At 41.0% G+C, this 25548-nt stretch overlaps 2 protein-coding genes across 4 annotated transcripts; one reads left to right on the top strand and one right to left on the bottom strand.

The window, feature by feature from the left end:
• Window positions 1-2279: 2279 nt before the first annotated feature.
• Window positions 2280-15049, top strand: rcn3 (reticulocalbin 3, EF-hand calcium binding domain). Of its 2 annotated transcripts, none has more exons than XM_072693422.1 (8): window positions 2280-2330; window positions 2825-3035; window positions 4434-4627; window positions 6851-7023; window positions 7161-7221; window positions 8695-8786; window positions 9173-9280; window positions 14846-15049. In XM_072693422.1, exons 2-8 carry the CDS (start codon window positions 2830-2832, stop codon window positions 14951-14953), a joined length of 942 nt encoding a protein of 313 aa, XP_072549523.1. In that variant the 5' UTR covers window positions 2280-2330; window positions 2825-2829; the 3' UTR covers window positions 14954-15049. The 2 variants fall into 2 exon arrangements, with proteins under 2 accessions (XP_072549523.1, XP_072549522.1); XM_072693421.1 differs by lacking the exon at window positions 14846-15049 and adding an exon at window positions 9500-9611.
• On the bottom strand, window positions 15029-24206 carry nosip (nitric oxide synthase interacting protein). Of its 2 annotated transcripts, none has more exons than XM_072693423.1 (10): window positions 24171-24206; window positions 21785-21870; window positions 21585-21690; window positions 20773-20854; window positions 20492-20627; window positions 19260-19423; window positions 18280-18396; window positions 17971-18041; window positions 17701-17809; window positions 15029-15400 (listed from the first exon to the last, which is right to left on the bottom strand). In XM_072693423.1, exons 2-10 carry the CDS (start codon window positions 21852-21854, stop codon window positions 15329-15331), a joined length of 927 nt encoding a protein of 308 aa, XP_072549524.1. In that variant the 5' UTR covers window positions 21855-21870; window positions 24171-24206; the 3' UTR covers window positions 15029-15328. The 2 variants fall into 2 exon arrangements, with proteins under 2 accessions (XP_072549524.1, XP_072549526.1); XM_072693425.1 differs by having other exon boundaries at window positions 24146-24197.
• Window positions 24207-25548: the final 1342 nt, after the last annotated feature.

Genomic DNA, 25548 nt, shown 5'->3' with positions numbered 1-25548 from the left:
CAGAGGAAAAGCTCAGTTTACTGGTGGATTTGGATAGTAATAAAACACACATTTTAATAAGGCCTCTAGTTCTGAGATGTTCTTGGGTCGCCTTACGATGAGTTTAAGATCTATCCACAAATGGCTAAAATGTGAATACTCAGATTTGAGAATATTTTGGCCTAAAGAAAATGATCGTATTGCATTAGAAAAGTCAAAATAGACCCAAAATAGAGATGTTTTTTGTGTTTAATTGAGTTTATAGGTGAATTTTGATTGTAATAAAATGGCTAAAAATGTGTATTTGTGTTTTAATTCTGAGTTTCTTTGTTGTAGGACGATTATCCTTCTTATGTTTGTTTATTTACTTTGTTTTGTTTCAATCAAAGCATTTGTTTGATCAGGTTAAATGTGACCATTTGAATCTGTACTATTCAAATACGGTGAAGGTGAAGCCCGAAACAGGCTTTCAGCTTCACGTTAGGAAGTGAGAGTATTTCGGAAACAGAACTGAAGGAAAACAGGAAAGCAGGGGGGAAAAAATCTGGGTTTTCTAGAGGATTCGAGTCAAAATAGCCCACTTTGCCCCCAAGTGGTGAAGCCCTTTAATAACGTTATTAGAATGATCAGTGATTACAATCCACAAACATTTAGACACAAATTAAAGCTAAATAGGCCGTAAAAGGTGAATGGCCGTAAAAAGCTTTGTAGAGTCTACGATTGAGAGACTCATATATAAGTACACATATTTGTTCAGATGTCACTATAATATCATCATCAGTCTATATTTACTATTGTTTTGAGAAGATTTTGGCCTAAAACGTCTCATTAAAAGGCCATTCATGGTGAAGGAATACATGCAGGCCAAAATAGTCCCCAAAGAAGGCTTATTTGTTGGGATGGTGGTTTTGGATAGTAATAAAACATGCATTTTAATGAAACGACGATGTTTGTGTCGGTCAGAGAGGGGTGGTTTGGAGTTTAGTAACATTTTTAGTTTACTTATAAACATGCTGGATGGTGGAGGGATACATGCAGTCAAAATAGTCCCCAAAGAAAGCTAATTTGTTCATGAATCCCTTTAATGACGTTATTAGAATGATCAGAGATTACAATCCACAAACATTTAGACACAAATTAAAGCTGAATAAAAGGTGAATGGCCGTAAAAAGCTCATATATAAGTGATTTATAATAAATATTTAATCCACCAAATCTGTGGTTTAAAGCTGACTAAGTTTATAGTTCTATTTTCAGTTCATATTTACATGCAGTCTGATTCGTTTTATAGTTTACGCTATACATTTTTAAGTTGTGTCAGTGAGCCCAATATTCCTTATGTTGTTAAATTATGTATTTCACCACATTTCTGCTTGTGTAAAGTTACCATGCTGTACAGGTCACAGGTTTGTGGGCTCAATACCGGGGTTCGCTAAGCCTCGCATCCTGCTCCAGGGGTGCTGTGGCGTCGCTGACCCTGTGCTCTGACCCCAGATTTCTGAGCTGGAATATGCCAAGAAGGATTTCTTGTATGTATTATGATAATAAATATGATATATGTTATCTTATAGGATAAAGTTAGTGTAACGTATACATTCCTCCACAAACTGCCTCCTTTTTTCCAAGTGACAGATCTCTCCTTATTAATAATGCACTTGTTGTCTTGTCTTGTAGCTTTTGGGAATTTGGGGGGTTCATCCACAAGTTAGCTGGATACTCCCAAAGCGTCCCAAGCTTAATGCCAGTAAATGCACTGAGTAAAGAGTAGGCTAGTGTAGGCTAAGGTAGGGCTGGAGCTTAATTAGTGTTAATATCAATAGTTAAGATTTCATGAAATCAACTGTTTTAATTATTAAAATGATCTGCTTTTATTTAAAAATAAATGATATAAGGAAATTATGATTATTCTCTAGGAGATGTGGCTAATAGTACCTTGCAGTGATGCAAATAATAGTACAAAAATTAATTATTATTTTTTAAGTGCCACATTTTTCCTCATTCGCTATTTGTCTGATATTTAATAAAATGCTGTAGTTAAAATGTGTGTATTTGGGAATCTCCTCCGCAAGTTACTCCCAACTCGCCCCATTTTCTGGGCTTTGGACGCGTCTGGGCCGCTCAAGTGCGCATTCCCGTGTCAACGTGGCGCTTCCCAGCCAATCGTGTTGCGAATTTCGAAACGCACCGCCCCCTGCCTCGCTACGATTGGTCCGCTTCGGTGTCAATCCAACGACGCGATTGACGTGGCGGAGTTCGAGCCGCCTTCCCGCTACGTGCAATTTAAAGAGGCAGAGTGCCAACTCGACACGAAAACCAGCACGAGTGTAGGAGAGGAGAGCCTCAGGAATTTGGGTAAGAGACTTTCCTGTTTTTAACCTGAAAATCAACCGAATTAAACTGAGAGTGAATAAAAACAGTTAGTCTTATTTGCTCAGGTTAGCTCCAGCCTTTGTTTCTGAGACGCTCGAGGGGCGTTTACAGTAAAAGCATGGTTAATAGTCATAGTCTGAATTATAAAAGTGCTTATTATGTTGGTTTGCATGACTAAAAACTAAGTTTGATTAATTATAAATTATGCAAATGAGTTTTTAGTGAATGTTGCATGAAAGTTGGTCACTGGAAACCTGAATTTCTCAGAATTGTCTAAGTACTAAATGCACCTCCTCATTGCTAATCACTGGATTTCACTACATTAGGGCTGCCAGGCCTGCAGACTTAAGTGGTCAATGTTCATTCAGTGGACTCCATATTCCATGTCCAATCTAATCCCATCCTGTAATAATGTACCCCCTTCTCTCTCTCTCTCTCTCCCCCCCCCCCCCACCTCTCTCTCTCTCTCTCTAAAGAGAAAATGCAGCTGCTCTTGCTCTCCCTGATTGTGGGGGTCACAGTTGCTGTGCCTCCTCAGGAAAAGCGTGTGCATCACCAGCGTGACCTCAGTGACCACGTCCACGACGATGCCCACGGTTACCAGTATGACCACGAGGCCTTTCTGGGCAAGGAAGAAGCCAAGACGTTCGACCAGCTGACCCCTGAGGAGAGCAAGGCCAAGCTCGGGTAAAAAGCCCACTGTAACTCCACAACCCTTCCAGAACAACTTCCAGAACTCAGCCGTGAACTCTTATATGGCTGAGTTCTGGCTCTGAGGGTCTGCGCGGACCACTTCGTGCTGGTTCACCAAGTACTAGATGTACAAGAAATCTGATCTGATGCACAAGTCAGAATGTACAGTATATCGGACATATTGGAGAAGGCCGATTGCACTTTTCCATCTCCGATAACAATATTGAAATATTGAGTATCAGCCAATACGGTTCAATATTTTTGGTTAATTGTTGAGTAGCTGAGCTGTTTGGAATTGAAGCATTGGGCATCTAAAACAGGCTATTGTGCTCAGACTACTCAAATACTCAAATACCATCCCACTGGATGAAACACACAGCTTTCAACATCATCACATCACACAGTGTGAGAGTGTGCTGTTTTAGGATAGGTCTGTTACAGGATACACATTGATCCCAATATGCTATTTTTATGCAACATTTTGGGCACAAATGTATTTTTTATATATATTTTTAAATATATATATTTTTAATTTTTATTTAAACATTTCGACATGAGAAAAAATATGTTTTAAGATAAGATAAGATAATCCTTCACATAAGAGGGGAAATTCTCAGTGTCACAGCAGAAAGGAATAGCATATATGCTGTATATATGTATTTATACATATGTTTCCAATATATGTATAAATATATATAAATAGCAATTGCATCCAAAATGTGCCTAAAATATCTTATTTGCCATGTTTCCTATAGAGAATGTGTCTTCACTTACTGCACTTACAAAATTCAGCAAAAAATGACTTGACCAGGGTTTCCAAACTTTTGCATTAGAAATGTATTTTGCATGTGATTTATTTTGAACTTGCTCAAGATGTAAGGAACATTATACGTCCAAATGTTTGTGGACACCTTTTCTAATAAATGCATTAGAAGGGCATTGGAATTATATATATATATATAGTATAGAACTGCTAATAGAATAGCAGATAAACATATAATGCCAGGCGTGGGCTATAGGGGTATAAAGCCCCCCGAATGATGGATGTTGCTCCATTCAGTACTTTTGCACTTTTGATAGTGAGTTGGGGAGTTGGGGATGATGACGTCGGGTGGTGGTTATCCAACATTCTGACCTCCCTAACACTGTTGTCACTGAATACAATCAAATCCTCACTGCAATGCTCCTCCAAAATCTAGCAGAAAGCCTTCTTCTCTGGACATTAGGGACAGTTATTCCAACAAAAGCAGGAGGAACTACTAAAGGAAGTCTTAATAATCATTTGGGAAGAAGCAATGAATAAGCAGGTGTCCCAATACTTTTGTCCATGCATGTACATCTGATTTGAAGTATGTTAAAGAGCATGTCTTTTCTGAACGTCCCCCCGTTTAGGAAGATAGTGGATCGCATCGACACTGATAAAGATGGGTTCGTTAGCCATGCGGAGCTCCACCACTGGATCAAACACAGGCAGAGGAGGTACATTGAGGAAAATGTGGACAAGCACTGGAAGGAATACGACCAGGATAAGGATGGGAGGATTGCCTGGACGGAGTACAAGAACACCACTTACGGCTTCTACCTGGGTAATTAAAGAGAAGAAGCATTTACCTTAAATGTGGGGCTAAGGCTTTAATTGCATGTTACCAGATCTTTTGTCTACAGGAAGCTAACAGAAGTCCCACAGCTGTTCAGGACCAGGCCACAGTGCTCACAGTTAGACTGCTCAATACAGAGGCCTCTCAGGGTACGGCATCAGTGCTATGTGCTGGTAGCGTCCTATAGTAGTAATGGCAGTGGTAATGGTATGGCAACCCTATCTATCAAGCTTCTGTACTGTGGGCTTATGTAATATATGAGCTAGTGGGGCGTCTGCACAGTCAGGAGAGTTGAGGATTGTGCATTGCTATGCAGAGCTGCTGAACAGTTCTGACAGTCAACAGCTGATGCAGCTAAGGATGTGCAGATAGGCTACACACGCACAGGCAGGAAGAGCTGGATGGTGATCTTGACCTTTTAGAAAATAAAATAAATGTAGGGAAGTGACCATAACTATGGAGAAATAAATGTAAACGATTGAAGAGCGCTTATCAAAAAAACACTGAACTGAATGTCTGTTAAAAGCAGCTGAACCCGAAGCTGAATGTAAATGACTGTCTGTTGAATGTAACCCTACCCTCTTAGGGTTAGGTTCAGGTTAGGACTAGACTCAGTTTTAGGGTTGATTTAAGGGTAAGGTTGAAGTGAGGATTAGGATTTAGAAGTAGATTTAGTAGTAAGGTTTAGTTTAAGGTTAGGTTTTAGGGTTGATTCAAGGGTACAGTTAGGGTTAGGTTTTAGAGTAGATTTAGGGTTAAGGTTAAAGTTAGGGTTAGGATTTAGAGGTAAAGTTAAGGTTAGGGTTAGATTTAAGGTTTAGATCAAGGTTAGAATTAGGGTTAGGTTTATGGTTGATTCAATGGTAAGGTTAGGGTTAGGTTTTAGGGTTGATTCAAGGGTGGGGTTGGGGTTAGGGTTAAAGTTAGAGTTAGGGTTAGGCTTAGGGTTAGATTCATGGTTTAGATTAAGCTTATGGCTAGCCTTAGGTTTTAGGGTTGATTCAACAATAGGGTTTAGGTTAGGGTTAGGAATTACGGTTAGATTTAAGGTTTAGATTAATGTTAGATTTAAGGTTAGGTTTTAGGGTTGATTAGATATGGTTAGATTTAGGTTAGATTTAGGGTTAGGTTTTAGGGTTGATTAGATATGGTTAGATTTAGGTTAGATTTAGGTTTTAGGTTTTAGATTTTAGGTTAGGGTTAGATTTAAGGTTTAGATTAAGATTAGATTTAGGGTTAGGTTAATGGTTGATTCATAGGTAAGGTTAGGGTTAGGTTTTGTGTGTTGATTCAAGGTTAAGGTTAGGGTTAGATTTAAGGTTTAGCTTAAGGTTAGATTTAGGGTTAGGTTTTAGAGTAGATTTAGGGTTAAGGTTAAAGTTAGGGTTAGGATTTAGAGGTAAAGTTAAGGTTAGGGTTAGGGTTAGCTTTAAGGTTTAGATCAAGGTAAGATTTAGGGTTAGGTTTATGGTTTAGAGTAAGCTTATGGCTAGCCTTAGGTTTTAGGGTTGATTCAATGATAGGGTTGAGGTTAGAAATAAGATAAACCTTAAGCTAAACCTTAGGTTTAAGGTTTAACTTAAGGTTAGATTTAGGGTTAGGGTTACGATTAGGGATAGGAGTTGATTAAGGGTTAAGGTTAAAGTTAGGGTTAGGATTTAGAGGTATAGTTAAGGTTAGGGTTAGATTTAAGGTTTATCTTAAGGTTAGATTTAGGGTTAGGTTTATGGTTGATTCAAGGGTAAGGTTAGGGTTAAGGTTAAGTGTAGGTTTAAATTCCACAGTCATTTACGTTCAGATTAGGATTAGTTGTTAGTTGAATGTCAGGTGAGCATTGAGGCATCAATAATTGACCATTCGAGTAAAGTGATACCAAGTAAAGTTCACAGTTTAGCCCCGCCCACTCGTACTGCAATTTTCAGGAGCGTCTCAGCTGCTGAAAAGCTTCAGTGTTTTTTAAATTAGGTGCAATGACAGCCAATCAGAAGTGAGCCTTTGTATCTTATATCGTAAGTCACAGTAACAAAAACAACATGTTTAATTCTGTAAAATTAATTATGACCAGTTCTCACAGAGGACCCCAGGGATGAAAGTAAATTTAATTAATAAAATTAATAATTTTAAGACATTATACAAACTGAAGCACTTGTACAGGACGTATGCCGTTTCTTCAGTGATGCCTTATTGATGGCGAGCTTGTCTTTGTCCTAGATGATGAATTCAGTGATGTAGAAAACAGGGAAAGCTACAAAGCCATGCTCACGCGAGATGAGAGGCGTTTCAAGGCGGCAGATAAAAACGGGGATGGAATTGCCACCAGGGAAGAGTTCACTGCTTTCCTCCACCCTGAGGAGTTCAGCTACATGAAGAACATTGTGGTGCAGGTGAGGTGGAGGTCTTGAAGCAAACAGGCAGACAGAGATAGACTCTAACATATTAAAGGGTTTAGGAGTATGAATTGCATTCTGATAGGAGATAAGAGAAATGTTCATGCATGCTTTTCTTGTTCGTCACTCTTCAGGAAACCGTAGAGGACATTGACAAGAACGGTGATGGGAAGATTAACCTGGAGGAGTACATCGGTAAGCTGATGGCCGTGTGTGACACTTAACACCAGTGATATTATAATATGCTCAGCACCGCCTGTGATATTTGGCCCATACCAATATTCACACAAAAAAATCAGTGCTTTGAATTCTTGATTCAGAGGTGTACGCTACCGTTCAAAAGTTTGGACTCACTTGCCAGGTTTTAGAAGATTTGTATTATATAATAGGTAGTACTGTCAATCTATTAAAAACCTGAATCTCGTTAATCACAACAATATTCTGTGATTATTTCTGATTAAGTTCAAATGCTAACTAGCACGTCCTTAAATTTTCGGGCGGGAGAAGAGATAATAATGTGCCTAATAAACTGTCTAGAGGAACCCAGTTAGAGACGATCAGTCATTGGGCTGGATTAGCGAAGAGCTAAGATAGGAGCAGCTGTGTGTGTGTGTGTAAGAGATTGAGAGTTAGTTAATGAGAGATTTAATCCATATTTCAGCATAAATAAAGAGTAATCTACCCTCTGAGCTCAACAGTAGCAACGCTGTTTCCAGCACTAAGTAAAAGCACTAATACACTAAGACCTACGGGAGGTAGTTGGGGCTAAACTAATTAATTATGGTTAATTATGGGTTTTTGTTTGTTTGTTTGTTTTTATCAAAATGGATGCATTTAAAATGTTCTCATTTACGTCCCCAACTATTTGAGACGTGTGTGCACAGTGCTAGCAGTGCTAGCGTCTGCATCTTCCGTTTTTCACTTTTTGCCATAATGTGAATCTGGTCGTTGTCCTTTACATTGCATCAGAATTCCACAATTAATGGACCAATAGAAATGCTCCAAAATGACCTAAAATAAAATATTTTTTACATCCATTGGAAGTTAAGAAGGCTTTTCCTTTCTACTGTAAAGTTCCCATTTGGGAGATACAAGGATATTGCGTGACAGCAACAATATATAAATTATTTATCCATGTTGCTTTTATATTGTTAACCCATAGAAAGGCTTATCACACATTTAGGTGTAACACTCAGTAACTACAGGGACTAACGTACAAACTGGTGCGTCCAGACAAGTGTCCAGGCCTGTCCTGCACCGAAGTGGTGGAACGAACTTCCCCCGGGTCAATCATGGTCTCCATATTGACTTGTGTATTTAGTAGTGTCTAAGCTTAGACATATCTTTAAATTTTTGTCTATTCAAACTAGTTGAGGTTATTCTTGAGTAAACAGTGAAGCACTTTTGTAAGTCACTCTGGATAAAAGTGTCCGCTAAATGCCCTAAATGTAAATGTTGGGGCTGTTCTTTGTTAACAGACATTTGTAAGGCCAGCAGGCCATAGGCTTTTTAAGGGGTTAAAAACATTGATTCCAAACTTTTGAATCTTCTTTCGGTTTACCTGCGTATGGTGATATACATTTATTCACACAGAAATGATGCACAAATAAATTCAATGTGACGCAATCCACCTTTAACTTGAGTACCTTGTGCTTCTCTGCTCTGCAGGGGACATGTACACTGCTGAAGACGGAGAGAATGAGCCAGAGTGGGTGAACACAGAAAAGAAACAGTTCTCCGAGTTCAGGGATGTTAACAAGGTTTGCATCTTCATTTCTGCGATTTCAGCAAAGTAGAACTGAATGAACAGGAACTGGAGAGAAATTTCCAGAAAGTATCCTGGTGTTACAACCATCCTACCATCCGATTAGTAATGTGAAAAGAATGTGGTCCAAGTGGTGTTTTCTTAATTGGAACTATATGTGTGTGTTCACTGGTGTGATGATGGAGCTCTATGATCATCCAGCATCACTGACCATTGACCTCACTAATGCTCTCTCAATGCTGAATGCAATCAGATCCTTCTCACAGTGTTCACAATGTTCCAGCGTCTGGTGTAAAGCCTTCCCAGAAGACTAGAGCAACCTCATCTACCTGTGGCACATGTATCAACTCCCATAAACTCATCTCAATCTTATCTGCTTAGGACGGCTACCTTGACGCCAGTGAAGTTGCCCAGTGGATACTGCCCGGAGATGTTGACCATGCTGACAATGAAGCCAAGCATCTCATCCATGAGACAGATAGGAATAATGTAAGTACACACAGCTGTCCCAATTCTCAATCATGCATCATGTAATTCAAGCATGCTCTAATTTATATATGCACCCACATAATTGTACTGGTTAAATTAATGAGTTAATAATTAATTATTAATCAACTAAGTCAATCTCCTTTCTCTTTCTCCGGCCCCTCAATGAATCTCAATGGAACCGCAACGTAATTTTCCCAACGTAATTCGTTGCTCAATCAGGACGAAAAAATGACCAAGAAGGAGATTCTGGATAACTGGAACATGTTTGTCGGGAGCCAGGCCACCAATTACGGAGAAGATCTGACCAAGAAGCACGACGAGCTTTGATGGGCTAAAGGAAAACTGTGGTTGGGAGGGGGGGGGGGGGGGGGGTGTTCATATAGGTCACAGATGTTTAACGGTCAGTGGGCAGGTTCAAGTTCTATGCAATTAGGAAATGATTGTTAATGTATACGTTAAGGGGGGGGTGTGAATGCATTTCAGGGATTTCAGGTTAAAGGTCAAGGGACATGAGAACTACCGGTCAGTGTTGCTGAGGTTCTGCGGCTGGGACTGTATTTATTTAGGCAATCGCATTACGTCCATACAGGTCATTATCCTATTCTAAGAGACGCACTATATGTCCAAATGTTTGCGGACACCCCTTTTAATGAATGCATTTAGCTAATTTAACTGGAGTGGATGAATATCAACCTGTTGGCAATATGACTAATGTCAGGCATGGGCTAGTAGAGGGGTATAAAGCCCCCCAGCATTGAGCTGTGGAGCAGTGGAACTACTATGTTCTCTGGAATGATGGATGGTGCGCCATCCACAACCTTTGGGATACGGAGTTGGGGATGAGGTGAGTTGGTGATCATCCAACATCCTGACCTCACTAATGCTCTTGTGGCTGAATGCAATCAAATCCTCATAGCAATACTCCAGGCAGGATCATTTTGTTTTATATACAATTGATTTCAGAAGACAGGGAATGAGCAGGTGTCCAGATACTTTTGTCCATATAGTGTATAATGCATGGAGAGGTTCACACACGCACACCTTTGCTCATTTTTGTTTGTTGTGAAGACCAAGTGTGGTTGATCAAAGTGTATACATGGCTTCTGTAGAAATGCAGTATTCCCAAAAGGCTAATGTCGCTAAGCTAAGTGAAAGCCAAATCTTATTTAAGACAGGCGTGCTGATCTAGGACAAGTTTCTTCCAAGGTGCTTGGTCCCTCCGTCCGAATGAGAAAGAGCAGACGCCTCTCAGTGACGTCCGCTGCCGTCCATAAACACTGGCTAAAAATAAGCCTAGATGTTGGCTTTCGGGCCTTCTTAGCGACATTAGCAGCGTAGCTCCAGTGCCAAGTTTTAGAAGCAAAGTATGGACTTGTCCACCACACTTCAGGTAAGTGGAAAATCCTGGTCATGCTGTTCTTTTTAACACTCCACCACACTCCTGTTGTGCGGCAGCCAATTGTATGTTTATTGATGCACAAGCTTGAAGCACTGAAACGTCCGTTTGCAGACAGACAGCTGCAAAAACAGGGCCTGAACTGACTGTTACAAACACAACTCAGCTGCCTGGACATCACCTGTAGCTACCACTCACAGGACAGGGTTAAAGGGAAAGAGAAGAGCGGGGGGGACAAGGTTTACAGAAGGAATAGACAGAGGAAAGACAGGATTAAGGGATTGTTTGGGAGAAGACAATAATTTGACTGTTTGCTGGCAAAGAAAATTTCTCTGTGAATTCAAAATAAAACCACATTTTTTTTAATTCTGAGTGATTTTTCCACTTTAATCAGTGAAATCAACACAGATCTTTCACATTTAAATGTTTCAGATCATCCAGTTCTTTTTAATATAAGGTAAAGACAATAGGAGTGAATACACAATGCAACCTTTAAACGGTCATTTCATTTATTAAAGATAAAAATGTATTTCAAAACCTATATACATGCATGTAATCACCCATATTAAGTAACTGCCCTTAAAAAAAGTAACCCCAAAAATGATCTGCCCCCTCAGTTACTATATCAACCTGTTAACCAAACTCGTTGGCTCTATTTCCCTCGCGAGACCGAGGCATGATTACTACCACACATTGTTACAAACACCTAAATAACTGCAGGCCTTACTCGCCACATTTAAGGTTAATGTACATTACCCTACAATTTAAAAAAAAAAAAAAAAAAAAACACTGGGCAAAAGGCTAACACTGCATTTAACCAAGTGCTGGGCAATTAACCGAAAATTAATTAAAAACAACATTCAGCGGAACCTCTAATTGACATAAATACATTTCTTAATACATATTTAGAGAAAAATCTGTTAGTACCCATCTGTGTGTTTACATACTGTCCCCTTATAAACACACTACTGCTTGTGTAGTTGAGTGACTTCGCTCCATCCAGTCTGTAACATGGAAGCAACACCAAGGAGAACTCAAACATCGAGCCAACTGAGCAACTCGAGCAGCTCCTATAATTGTTCATTAATCATAATCGAGGTAAAACGTTCAATTAATTGTGACAGGGATTTGAGGTCATATCGCCCAGCACTAAAACCACCATCAGAAAATCAAACTAACAGTCAAACATGGTGGCGGTAGTGTGATAGTCAGAAGCAAGCCCACCTCTGATTGACTTGGCCACTCCAAAACTTTGAGGCTAAGTCCTGACTTGAATCACATTGAGAAAGGCTGTGGTAAGACCTTAACCCCTTATGATCCATGACTTTTATTGCACCCTAAGGATTATGAACGGGTCAGTACATGCAAAGCAGTTCAAACTGGCCGAGTTGCTCCAAAGTTATACAGAAACCACTGGTGGTACCAATGAGTTTACGGTCGGTAAACCCTCTGATGTAGCCAAACTTCCTCCACAGCGACGTAAAAAAAAAAAAAAAAAAAAAACTCTTCGCATGTTTTTATAAACACAGCTTCTACTGTTGCAAGAATGGCATAACCACTTATATAGTGTTCATGGGGTAATATAGGTTTTTTTTTATTATTATTTTCAATAAATGCAATGATCATTCAACCACTTTATTCTGTGTTTACTCATGTTGTCTTTCTCTTATATTCAAATGAGATGGAAGATCTGAAACATTAGAATGTGATAAACAGAAGAAACTGGGATACAGTTACTTTTTCACAGCACTATCGTTGTTTACTAGTTTTTCCCTCACCATTTTATCAGAAACTGACTCCAGAACACTATAACTTGTGATAAACTACAGGAAGAATAGTCTGGAAAATGACAGTATCTTGTATCTTATCTTGATGTTTGTAAATTAAAGGTTTATTTACCAAAAATAGACAAGACGACAGTTCTCTTGGAAGATCTGAAACATTAGAATGTGATAAACAGAAGAAACTGGGATACAGTTACTTTTTCACAGCACTATCATTGTTGACCAGTTTCCTAGTTTTTCCCCTCACCATTTTATCAGAATTATCCACCATACAGTTTGCACTTTACAGGTTTACAATTACAGACTACAGCCCCTCTTTAGCCCACTTTACTGACCAGATACACTCTACGTCCAAATGTTTGTGGACATCCCTTCTAATGAATGCATTCATCTACAGTGGGGGAAAAAAAGAATTTAGTCAGTCACCAATTGTACAAGTTCTCCCACTTAAAAAAATGAGAGAGGCTGTAATTGACATCATAGGTAGACTCAACTATGAGAGACAAAATGAGAAAGAAAATCTGAAAATCACATTGTCTGATTTTTAAAGAATTTATTTGCAAATAATGGTGGAAAATAAGTATTTGGTCACCTACAAACAAGCAAGTTTTCTGGCTGTCACAGACCTGTAACTTCTTCTTTAAGAGGCTTCTCTGTCCTCCACTCATTACCTGTATTAATGGCACCTGTTTGAACTCGTTAACAGTATAAAAGACACCTGCCCACAACCTCAAACAGTCACACTCCAAACTCCACTATGGTGAAGACCAAAGAGCTGTCGAAGGACACCAGAAACAACACTGTAGACCTGCATCAGGCTGGGAAGACTGAATCTGCAATAGGCAGCAGCTTGGTGTGAAGAAATCTACTGTGGAGCAATAATCAGAAAATGGGAGACCTACAAGTCCACTGCTAATCTCCCTCGATCAGGGGCTCCACGCAAGCCTGTGGGGTCAAAATGATCACAAGAACGGTGAGCAAAAATCCCAGAACCACACGGGGGGGACCTAGTGAAAGCTGGGACCAACGTTACAAAGGCTACCATCAGTAACACACCACGCCGCCAGGGACTCAGATCTTGCAGTGCCAGACGTGTTCCCCTGTTTAAGCCAGTACATATCCGGCCCGTCTGAAGTTTGCTAGAGAGCATTTGGATGTTCTGGAAGAGTTTTGGGAGAATGTCTTATGGTCAGATGAAACCAAAGTAGAACTGTTTGGTACAAACACAACTCGCTGTGTTTGGAGGAGAGTGAATGCTGAGTTGCATCCAAAGAACACCATACGAACTGTGAAGCATGGGGGCGGCAACATCATGCTTTGGGGCTGTTTCTCGGCAAAGGGACTAGGACGACTGGACATGAAAGAATGAATGGGGTCATGTATTTTGAGATTTTGAGTGCAAACCTCCTTCCATCAGCAAGGGCATTGAAGATGAAACGTGGCTGGGTCTTTCAGCATGACCATGATCCCATAATATAATAAAGTATTGAGATGAACTTTTGTTATTGACCAAATACTTATTTTCCACCATTATTTGCAAATAAATTCTTTAAAAATCAAAAATGTGATTTTCAGATTTTTTTTTCTCATTTTGTCTCTCATAGTTGAGGTCTACCTATGATGTCAATTACAGGCCTCTCTCATCTTTTTAAGTGGGAGAACTTGCACAATTGGTGACTGACTAAATACTTTTTTTCCCCCACTGTACTTTAAGTTGCACCCATTGCTGATACAGATGTATCACGACCAGCAAACAAACAGCTTGTCTAGTCCCTGTAGAGAAGTACTGCCAATAGAACAGGAGACTCTGGAGCAGATAAACATGAACCTATTGGCACCACGCCCCACAGCATTGAGCTGTGGAACAGTGGTGCTACTTCCAAAACATTTGAGATCAGTAGAGACTCCAACATAAGCAGGATAGACTCTTTTTAATACCCTGGATTTCAGAATGAACATTAAATGAGCCCCAGGAGTCCCAATACTTTTGTCCACATACCCCCAGTAACATTCTCAACATAGAAGCAACAATGACAAGGTCATGTCTGTTGATTCTGAACAATATTGGGACAATCAGTTCACTGTTCAGCTGTTCTGTCTGAGCTTCGGTACCACATAAAAGAAGTACAGTCACATTATTTAGAAGTTTGAGACCGACTTGGTATCGAAATATTGATTCTTATGACATCCCTAATCAACACTTTACTTTCATAATGCAGTAATCTCAGACACCTTTACCTTAATACTTTAATTAAAAACACTCCCTAGTTGTCTTGCACTGTGTTTTTGCTTTACCTGCAATACAGACGTAAATGACATCCCCCTGTACTGCTTTCTTCTGCACCTGCCAAACTATCTCTGCTCTGTGCCTGCTCTCATCCTCAGGACGGCCAACTCTCCGTAAGCGAGATCATGGACAAACTGGAAGTGGTTAAGATCAGCACAATCACAGATTATGGAAACCTGCTACTGAAAGATCATGATGAATTTTGATCCTGCGACTCCAGAACACTATAACTTGTAATAAACTACAGGACGAATAGTCTGGAAAATGACAGTATCTGTAAGGAAGTTTGTAAATTAAAGGTTTATTTACCAAAAATAGACAAGAAGACAGTTCTCTTTGCATACCAAAACAAAAAAAGCAAACAGCAAACAGATGTGCTGCCGGGATACAGATACTTATTTTCAGTTTGTGTTTTACGCCTCTTAAAAAGAAAAAAAAAAGTAAATAAACAACGACTACATTTTCTTATCACGAGATCTGAAGACGGTATAAGGAAAAGCTGCGCTCAAATGAGTGCACAGCACATAATACACAACTACATACAGCTTTAAAACTCCAGCCCGGCCTTCACTGCTGTCCTCTCAGGCCTGCATGACAGGTCTGGCCTCCTTAGCACAAAGAGCCACTCCAGAGGCAGCAAAGCCAGTCCCACCCTGACAGAGACACGGAGACATAGACAAGAAGACCAAATAAGAACAAAAGAAAGAGAAGTGGGCGGTGGGAGAGCACGAACAGGCTGGAAATACAAATGTCTCATCACACACCTTTACTGTGTACGGTTAGGGCTGTCAATTATTCAGTTAAACAGCATCACTCAGTAACAAAATATCAGTCAGGTATTAAGTATCAATTTCAATGAGGATATGCTTATCGCTGCTGTCTAATTGCCAGTTTTTAGTTTTCTCCATGGATTAAACTCCTGTAGCTGGTTCTGTACACTGTAAATATGAATGAATTTCTCAATAGAAATGCTCTGAAATGGCTTGAAATCAAATTGCCCTTTTTTATATTTACATTTATGGCATTTAGCAGACGCTCTTATCCTGAGCGACTTACAAAGTGCTTTGCTATTTACCAAAGAAAAAACCTTAGCTAGTTAGAATAGACTAATAATTCAAGAGATACCTCTAAGCTTAGACTCTACTAAACACAATACAATAAGGCGACCATAGTACTCTATTCGCCCAAGTACTCTTGGGGTGGGTCTTCAGTTTGCGTTTGAAGACAGCGAGCGACTCGGCCGTTCGGACACCCAGGGGAAGCTCGTTCCACCACTTTGGTGCAGGACAGAAAAAAGCCTGGACGCTTGTCTTCCGTGGATTTTGAGGGATGGCGGGTCGAGCCGAGCCGTACTTGAAGCTCGAAGGGCTCTTGGTGCGGACCGATTGAATTATATTGAATTCCATGAAAGTTAAGAAGTTTTTTCTCCTTCTCCTGTAAAGCTGCATCAACACTTCCAAGACTTCTTACACTCTAAGGTGTATTACTCAGTAACTACAGGGACTTCTGTATAAGCTAGGGGGGTTCTTTAGTAATAGAAGAATAGTTTGTAATAACACTTTCGGCCCGCCGGCAGACCACAGTTTAATTAAGGGGTTAATGTAAGAAACAGCCTAATAGACATAGTCATCAGCATCACACATTTTACAGCATAAAAGTTCTAATAAAATGTTCTCCAAAAAATTATATTTTAGTACATTTAAAAGATTTTGTTCACTTAAGTTTACTTTCAGGGCTGTTTTTTTTATAAATTCTGATTTCTCAATTAGATAAAAAAAAAAAAACAATTAATAGATTATTCAATCACTAATCTGAAAAACATGGACCATAAAATTGAATGCATCAATGCAAAAAAAATAAAATAAAATAAATCAACAAAAACAACAAACAAAAAGGCAGAACAAAAGTTTGTCAGAGAACATCTAGACCAAGGTGTTTTTAGACAGTAATGGTTTCCTTCTTGCACTCCTCCCATTAAAATCGGACAAGTTTGGTCTCTTTCTAATGAGAGATGCTATAGTCTGGCAGCAGCTGTGGTGAGAGAGCGAGAGCGAGAACGAGAACTACCCACCACCATGATGATTTTTTAGGATTGTTGGAGGCTTCTTTACTCATCTTGTGGTCTGCTGTTGTACTGAACTTGCTAGAACGGTCTGACCAGCTGTTCCACTTGTAAAATATTTAGTGGACGGTGGAAGAGTGGCTGATTTCGAAATGTTCCAAGATCATTTTAAACCTCTTCCCAGACTCCTCTACATCTCCACCCTTCTTTCTGAAAGCCTCAGAGAGCTCTCTGGATCTAGCAATGATGCTGATCTTCACCTCTCACTTTAACCATCAAGATCAGACAAGACTAAACGTCTGAGGGTTAAATAAGACACTAACACTCCTCCAGAATAATCCTCTCCAACCATGTTCTGATCATCTGCAGCTGATGTTCTGCACCTGCTTCTAATTCTACACATTTGAAGGAGTAGTAACCTTCTATTTTATTAATGATGATGATGATTAACGACGTTTCTTCAAGTGTGTGAGTTTAGTTAGATTACCTCCATCTCTCAGTGCTGATCACATGTTCATATGGTTTTATGGGGTGACTGCAGATTGTCAATTCTACACCAATGCAATGTGGGGAAAGAGTGTCTGTACTGTGGTTTCGCAGGGTGGTTTTCTTTAACATCATATATAGTTTAACCCAGGTTTAGTTGTGCAAATCCACCTGCCAGCTAGATCTCCAAATGACAAGATGCATCCAAGCGGAGAGGTTGAAGGCTCTGACATGCTTCTTTTGAATGAAGCGAAGCCAAACACTGCATCTTGTCAAACTGCCAGCGTCACTGGACTCGACACTCTTCGAGGAGAACACTTACTGTCCAGCTTTGATAACATACGCATGTGTTAGTGAGCATCAGGACATGGGTGTCTCCCTGTACACACACACACACACACTCACCCTCTGCAGGACTATGATGTCTTTCTCTTTCAGTTTGTCTCCTGACACTGGGTCAATCATGTCCTTCCGTATTAGCTTCTCCACACACTCCAGAGTGACCACAGATCCACTGAGAGAGAGAGAGAGAGAGAGAGAGAGAGAGAGAGAGAGAGAGAGAGAGAGAGAGAGAGAGAGAGAGAGAGAGAGAGAGAGAGAGAGAGATACTGAATGACTACAATGGCTCATCACTAAAGTCAGTGCAAATGATAAAGGATTTCTTCATATACGTACGAGGGTCGGAGCACTGCGCTGGGCACCGAGTTACCCAGTGTATCTTTGGTCACTGCACACACATATCGGTCCTGAAACACAATAAAAGTAATATTTAAATATTTCTGCTTTTCTATAAGTTTACGGATCAAAAATGACAACTGAATGAGAGCGGAAGCAGAATGAATGCAGCATTTGATGACACCGGTCATTCGCTGCAGCTAGGGTTGCATCGCTATGAGATTGTGCTGAACACAATGAACAAAGGAGAGATTACAGGGATAATTTACACGTCAATTAGATGTCATGATTTTATGTTTTGTTGTTTACCTGTCGTGTGAGGAGGGCCACTCTGTCCAGGCTTGGGTCCAGTGGAGTAAAACGCACAGCTATCAGCTCATTCATCTTCAGAGGTCGGCCCGACATGGGGCATAATACTGTCTTTGACTGAGGGAGGAAGCAGGTTTGCACGGGTTTATAGGCTGCGACAGGGATTTTTGGCGAATTGCAAAACGAGTTCCAGACCAAAGGTAATCAGGTACGTTTTATTAACAGTGGCCAGTAAGTAAACTGTACTGAAACCTTAAATTAGAAAAGCAGATGACAGGTTTAATGCAGTGTAAAGTACACCGCTGTAGCTGAATTGATCCCTAAAGGACAAAGAAACTTTAAATTTATGATGTTTTTCACAATCGATTTTATATTGATTCTCACATGCCATCCTTGCGTACACAGAGATAGTGAAGAGATTATGAGGGATACGAAGGGGCACCGTTACCAAGAAAACAGGGTAAAGTGCAGAAAGGGACCGATAAGTACCGAGTAAGGTCACTGTGACTGGCCGAAATTACACCTGGCAGAGCAGGTTCCCTTTTTAAGCAAACATCAGGGCAGAACAATTTATCAAGATACTAGCCTTCATCACTCTGATGCTGCAGATGGCTATAACACACTAATCACAATGCTGTTTACTGTTCACTGAGAGTTCTGTGGCGGGGGGTTGATTAATCATGCCCCTCATTTGTACCTAGGTCTGATGCACCGGCTAGCAGACGCCCACTGAGGGGATGTGGTAGGAGAGAGAGCCATCTGCCCACCCAGAGAGAGCAAGGCCAAACGTGCTCTCATTTCTGATGGCTGATACAGCATGACCTGGGATTCCAGCCAGCGATCTTCTGATCATGGTGGCAGCCCAGGCTTTACGCCACTGGACAATTCAGAGTCCCCCCGTCCCCCAATTAGACCAGTCTCAATATGTAGTAGTGACCAAGTCCACAGGAGCTGGGTGATGACAGAACTGTAAAACTCACAGGTTTCTTTAAGAGCGTGGGTTTGGCCTCTGGAGTCAAACTGGGGATCCAGAAGCTGGGCAGAGCGGATGAAGAGCTGGACTCGGCCGCTGTTGAAGCTGCGCTGGAGGAACTGACCGAGGAGCTGATGGAACCGTTAGGGGACGGTGCCCCTTTAGTCTGACCTTCAGTGACAATGAGGGAAACAAAGGCAACAAGGGATAGACAACAGATCAGCTAAATATCTGTGGCTAAAACAGATCACTCTTCAAGGTGCAGAACAACCCACACACCATGCGTGCCACTTCTCAGTGTTGCCTCTAGGGGGTTGTACAGAGACTGGCCCCTGTCCTTACCAGGCCACAGTCTCTGGCAGCATTAGTTCTGTAAGCCTGGTTTTCAAGTTGCTGCATAAAGAACTAATGATGATCTAAAAAACCCTAAACATTCAAGTGTTTTTTTTCCTTTCTCTTTTAATTTTGGTGTTTAATCAAATCAAACAAAATCTAATTCATTTATACAGCACATCTTACAACTGGTGTTGTCACAAAGCAGCTTTACACAATCAGTAATTAGTAAAAAGACAAGAAAAATCAACAACATAAGAAAACCTAACTGAATATAGTCATGGCAGTGATGGTCAGAGTAAGGAGAGTAATGATAGTTAACAGTGGTGATATTAATAGTGGCAGATAATCATGAGTCCATTTAGGTTTTAATATGGTCATTAGACAGGTAGTAGTGGTGGGAGGGTGTGCAGCTGGTCTGGCATGGGTAGTGGGGGAGCCTGGTGGTCAGACTGGTGGGTGGCAGTTTCACAGCTGTATATTCTCATATCTTATATTAATAGCTTGTACATCTGAATCAGTGCACTAGTGTATGTATAGTGTATGTTTATATGTTTATATGTATATATATTCTGCATTCAATTGCACCCTGTCTTTTACTACTGCAAGGGACTAACTGTCTAAGACTTACACTCCACTTTAATTTTATCTGCTCATCAATTCTTTATATTGACCTAAATGGCAACTTAACAGGAGAAGGCTTTCAAAAGCTTTCTAAACTTTCCAATGAAGTCAATGTTAAAATGTTCTAGTTTAACTGGAGCATTTCTATTGGTTTATCACACTTTTCTTCAGACATGACTCCTTACAGAACCGAATGTGATTCTTCAATGGAATTAAAGAATTCCCTGAGTGTGTGTGTCAGTGTTCATTACCCGAATTTCCCCTGAATTCTTCCACTTATACCTGAAATGAAGGGGTTGATTGGCTTAGAGACGATGCTGCCCTCTTTCTTCTTGAACTTCTCTACTTTCTCTCTCTCCTCTGAGCAGGACTCCAGCTGGCCCTCACTCTTCAGAGTCTGCTTCTGCTTCTCGTAGGCCTGGGTGAGTCAAAGAATGCACAAGTGCAATATGAGAGAGATATAGAGATAAATAAATAAATAAAATATAATAAATAAATATAAACACCAATAGCATTAGGATGGTAGTGTTCTATGTGGGGCATAAAGAGCTGCCATCACAAACCTTCATCTTCTTGGCAACCTCCATTTTCTGATGGAGGATGTACTCCAGAATTGCTTCTCTTTCATAGAGGTATCCATCCTCACTGCAAAACAACAGACGCTTGTGAAGGGGGATTTTTTCAGAGATCTTCCAGAGAAGGCTGTTTACATTTACGATTTAAGATTTGAGGCTCTTGGCTTCTCCTCTGCAATTCACACTTCTAGCTGGCCTGAAACTACACCTGAATCAGCACCTCAATCAACTAATGAGCACCAAGCTTCAATGTTAACCTTAAGACAAGAGTATTAGCAGAATCTAGTTAAAAGTATATTTAAAAATCAGCCTACCTTACAAGCTAAAGATGAACTCCAACCATTAAATATTAACATGGGATTTACTAATTATAAATATAAAAGACAATTGTTGGTTCACTGGTGGTTTTGAATAGTGAATATAATGATGCATGTGTGCTACAGACACCACAACCCCTGGTCTCATCACTTAAAAGAAATCTTAGTCAGTAAGGTTCTCATCAAAAAAACACGTCACACCAAACCCATCTGAATGGCCAATTACATCTACATCTGGGGCAGCCATGGCCTACTCTACAATGTAAAGTAACTTGCTAAGGTTAGGTTAGGTAAGGTTAAAATTATATGGCTTGGGGTCGCACCATCTGCAACACAAATACAGCTTTCTGAATCACTGCAGACTTCTAATTCCCTTAAAGGTATCCGTTCAGAGATAGCGCTCAGAGTTTCAGTTGTGCGAACAGTCTTTAAGTATCAAGACAGCAGGCTTAGCCTCAAAACCTGTGTTTGTAAAATACCCACGTTACAACTGGGTCTCTGCAGGGCTGTAAGGAGAGGCAGCAACAGTCGAAATCTTTGATGGCGTCTTTCCCCAGACGCACACTCTGAGTTCCGTATCCAGAAGCAGCTGAAAGGAAAATAAACAGCAGTGGCCATCAGAGAACAACACGGACAGCCCAAAACAAAACCGCAACATTTCCAAGATCCCAAAAACAGCAGACCTGTATCCTTCCTCTTCTCGTGGTAGGTGTACACAGCCCCCGCAGTACAGTTCTTTCCATGTCGCGTCATATTTTGTTTTCAGGGGCTTTAATGAAACAGAATTAACAGTTTACACCTGCCATCAACACCATTAAAAACCCAGTATCTAAACCATTACATCCACCTAGCTGGACACCTACATCTGCCTAGCTGGACACCTACATCTGCCTAGCTGGACACCTACATCTGCCTAGCTGAAAACTTAGTGCTAGCTACATCTGCCTAGCTGGACCATCAAATCCACCTGTCTAGACCATTAAACCGTCAACCTAGACCATCAAATCTGCCTATTTAGAACTATCAATCCTATCTAGACCTGCAAACCCCGTCTAGACCTGCAAACCCTACCTAGACCTGCAAACCCTGTCTAGACCTGCAAACCCTGTCTAGACCTGCAAACCCTGTCTAGACCTGCAAACTCTATCTAGACCTAGCTACAAACCCTGTCTAGACCTGCAAACCCTGTCTAGACCTGCAAACCCTGTCTAGACCTGCAAACCCTGTCTAGACCTAGACCTGCAAACCCTGTCTAGACCTGCAAACCCTGTCTAGACCTGCAAACCCTGTCTAGACCTAGCTACAAACCCTATCTAGACCTGCAAACCCTGTCTAGACCTGCAAACCCTATCTAGACCTAGCTACAAACCCTGTCTAGACCTAGCTACAAACCCTGTCTAGACCTAGCTACAAACCCTATCTAGACCTGCAAACCCTGTCTAGACCTGCAAACCCTATCTAGACCTAGCTACAAACCCTGTCTAGACCTAGCTACAAACCCTGTCTAGACCTGCAAACCCTGTCTAGACCTGCAAACCCTGTCTAGACCTAGCTACAAACCCTGTCTAGACCTGCAAACCCTGTCTAGACCTGCAAACCCTGTCTAGACCCAGCTACAAACCCTGTCTAGACCTGCAAACCCTGTCTAGACCTGCAAACCCTGTCTAGACCTAGCTACAAACCCTGTCTAGACCTGCAAACCCTGTCTAGACCTGCAAACCCTGTCTAGACCTGCAAACCCTGTCTAGACCTGCAAACCCTGTCTAGACCCAGCTACAAACCCTGTCTAGACCCAGCTACAAACCCTGTCTAGACCCAGCTACAAACCCTGTCTAGACCTGCAAACCCTGTCTAGACCTAGCTACAAACCCTATCTAGACCTAGCTACAAACCCTATCTAGACCTAGCTACAAACCCCGTCTAGACCTACAAACCCCGTCTAGACCTGCAAACCCCGTCTAGACCTGCAAACCCCGTCTAGACCTGCAAACCCCGTCTAGACCTACAAACCCCGTCTAGACCTACAAACCCCGTCTAGACCTGCAAACCCCGTCTAGACCTGCAAACCCCGTCTAGACCTGCAAACCCTATCTAGACCCAGCTACAAACCCTATCTAGACCTGCAAACCCTGTCTAGACCTGCAAACCCTGTCTAGACCTGCAAACCCTGTCTAGACCTACAAACCCTGTCTAGACCTGCAAACCCTGTCTAGACCTGCAAACCCTGTCTAGACCTACAAACCCTGTCTAGACCTACAAACCCTGTCTAGACCTGCAAACCCTGTCTAGACCTGCAAACCCTATCTAGACCTGCAAACCCTGTCTAGACCTGCAAACCCTGTCTAGACCTGCAAACCCTATCTAGACCTAGCTACAAACCCTGTCTAGACCTGCAAACCCTGTCTAGACCTGCAAACCCTGTCTAGACCCAGCTACAAACCCTGTCTAGACCTGCAAACCCTATCTAGACCTGCAAACCCTGTCTAGACCTGCAAACCCTGTCTAGACCTAGCTACAAACCCTATCTAGACCTGCAAACCCCATCTAGACCTGCAAACCCCGTCTAGACCTGCAAACCCCGTCTAGACCTACAAACCCCGTCTAGACCTACAAACCCCGTCTAGACCTGCAAACCCCGTCTAGACCTACAAACCCCGTCTAGACCTGCAAACCCCATCTAGACCTACAAACCCCGTCTAGACCTGCAAACCCCGTCTAGACCTACAAACCCCGTCTAGACCTACAAACCCCGTCTAGACCTGCAAACCCTGTCTAGACCTACAAACCCCGTCTAGACCTACAAACCCCGTCTAGACCTGCAAACCCTGTCTAGACCTGCAAACACAAGCAGCACTGTAAGAGAGGAAGATGCTGTTAAAGCAAACGAGCTGGTGTTTCGCTACGGTAGCTGAATCTTCAGCCTGTACCTCAAGCTGTTAGGATATACTGGGTGGTATTACAGCTGTTTATTGCTCTATATGAGCTTTATAATAACTAATAAACTTTAAAATGAGTGAAGAAAGTGAAGAAAGTCAAATACACACAGTTTTAACGCCGCGGCTTGTTTACCTCGAGTCAAGCTGAACGGAACAGGAAGTGACCCCAGAGCTTAAAGCGTTTTCAAAATACGGGTTTGACAAAAAAAGTCGGACAGAAGGACGATTATCAAAAACCTATAAAATTACACTATATAAAATACCACTAAATTTATACATAGCCCCATTGGTAAATGCACAGATGAATTATTGTTGAATTATTTTATTATTATTATTATTATTATTATTAGTAGTAGTAGTAGTAGTAGTAGTATTACCATCGTCATTATTATTATTATTATTATTATTATTATTATTATTATTATTATCACTGTCATTATTATTATTATTATTATTATTATTATTATTGAATAAATAAAGACATTTTGAGTTGCTTGGGTTGATTTAATGTCTATTATTTGCCAGTGACAGACACATCAGCCAAATTCACAAATTTACTTAATCAGTTTTTTCATGTTTCATGTTTCACTCCAAAAAAACATTTTATAAAATATAAATTAGCATCTGTCCTACATAATTTTCCCATCATGTTGCTGTTACAAAACTTCCCATTTTCTTAAAAAATGTTTTACTTAAATTAATGTAAATTTCATACACAGCTAGTATTTTCCAAACAAAAACCACCTAAAATATGATTCACTTGATAAGGAACACTATACCGATACTAATACTGGGTAGGGCCTCCTTTGCTCCCGAAACACCCTGAACTTTTTGTGGCCTGAATTCCACAAGATGGAAACACCTTGAGATTCTTTTGAGATGCTGGTCCATGCTGACATGACTGAGGAGCTCTTTAATGCTGTGGATATCCCGTTCAGCAGATCCACATCCCAAAGGCCCTCTATTGGATTCAGCAACAATACTCAGATAATCTGTGGCTTTCAAGCAATGATTGATTGGTGTTTAGTTAACAGCCCAAGATTGGGTCCATGGATTCATGCTCATTTTCTGACCCGACCATCCAAGACTTATCAAACCAGTCTCCAACTGTCCAGCTGTGGTGAGCCTGTGCCCACTGCAGCCTCAGCTTTCTGTTCTTGACTGACAGCAGTGAAACCTGACACAGTCTTTGTCCGCCTCAAAGCTGGGTGTGTGCTCTTATCTTATAGTTATCTGTGGCCTTTCTGTCAGCTCCAACCAGTCTGTCCATTCTTCACTGACCTCAACAAGGCGTTATTACACCTTTCTAAAGACAAGACAAGACCATATTCACCATTAGTGTTGGACACAGGTGGACTCTGACCTGTCCGTGTAGAGAAAACACACATACACACCAGTGAAACACACACAGTGACTGTGAACACACGTGCCCAGAACAGTGGGCAGCCAATGGGTCCATCTATGGCAGCTTGCTTATCGAACCCACAACATTTACATGTACATTTACAGCA

This window comes from Salminus brasiliensis, chromosome 12, assembly GCF_030463535.1.
Source record: "Salminus brasiliensis chromosome 12, fSalBra1.hap2, whole genome shotgun sequence".
Lineage (NCBI taxonomy): Eukaryota > Metazoa > Chordata > Actinopteri > Characiformes > Bryconidae > Salminus > Salminus brasiliensis.
Note: the sequence above shows the minus strand (reverse complement) of the source record. Positions and strands in the feature narration are given on the sequence as shown.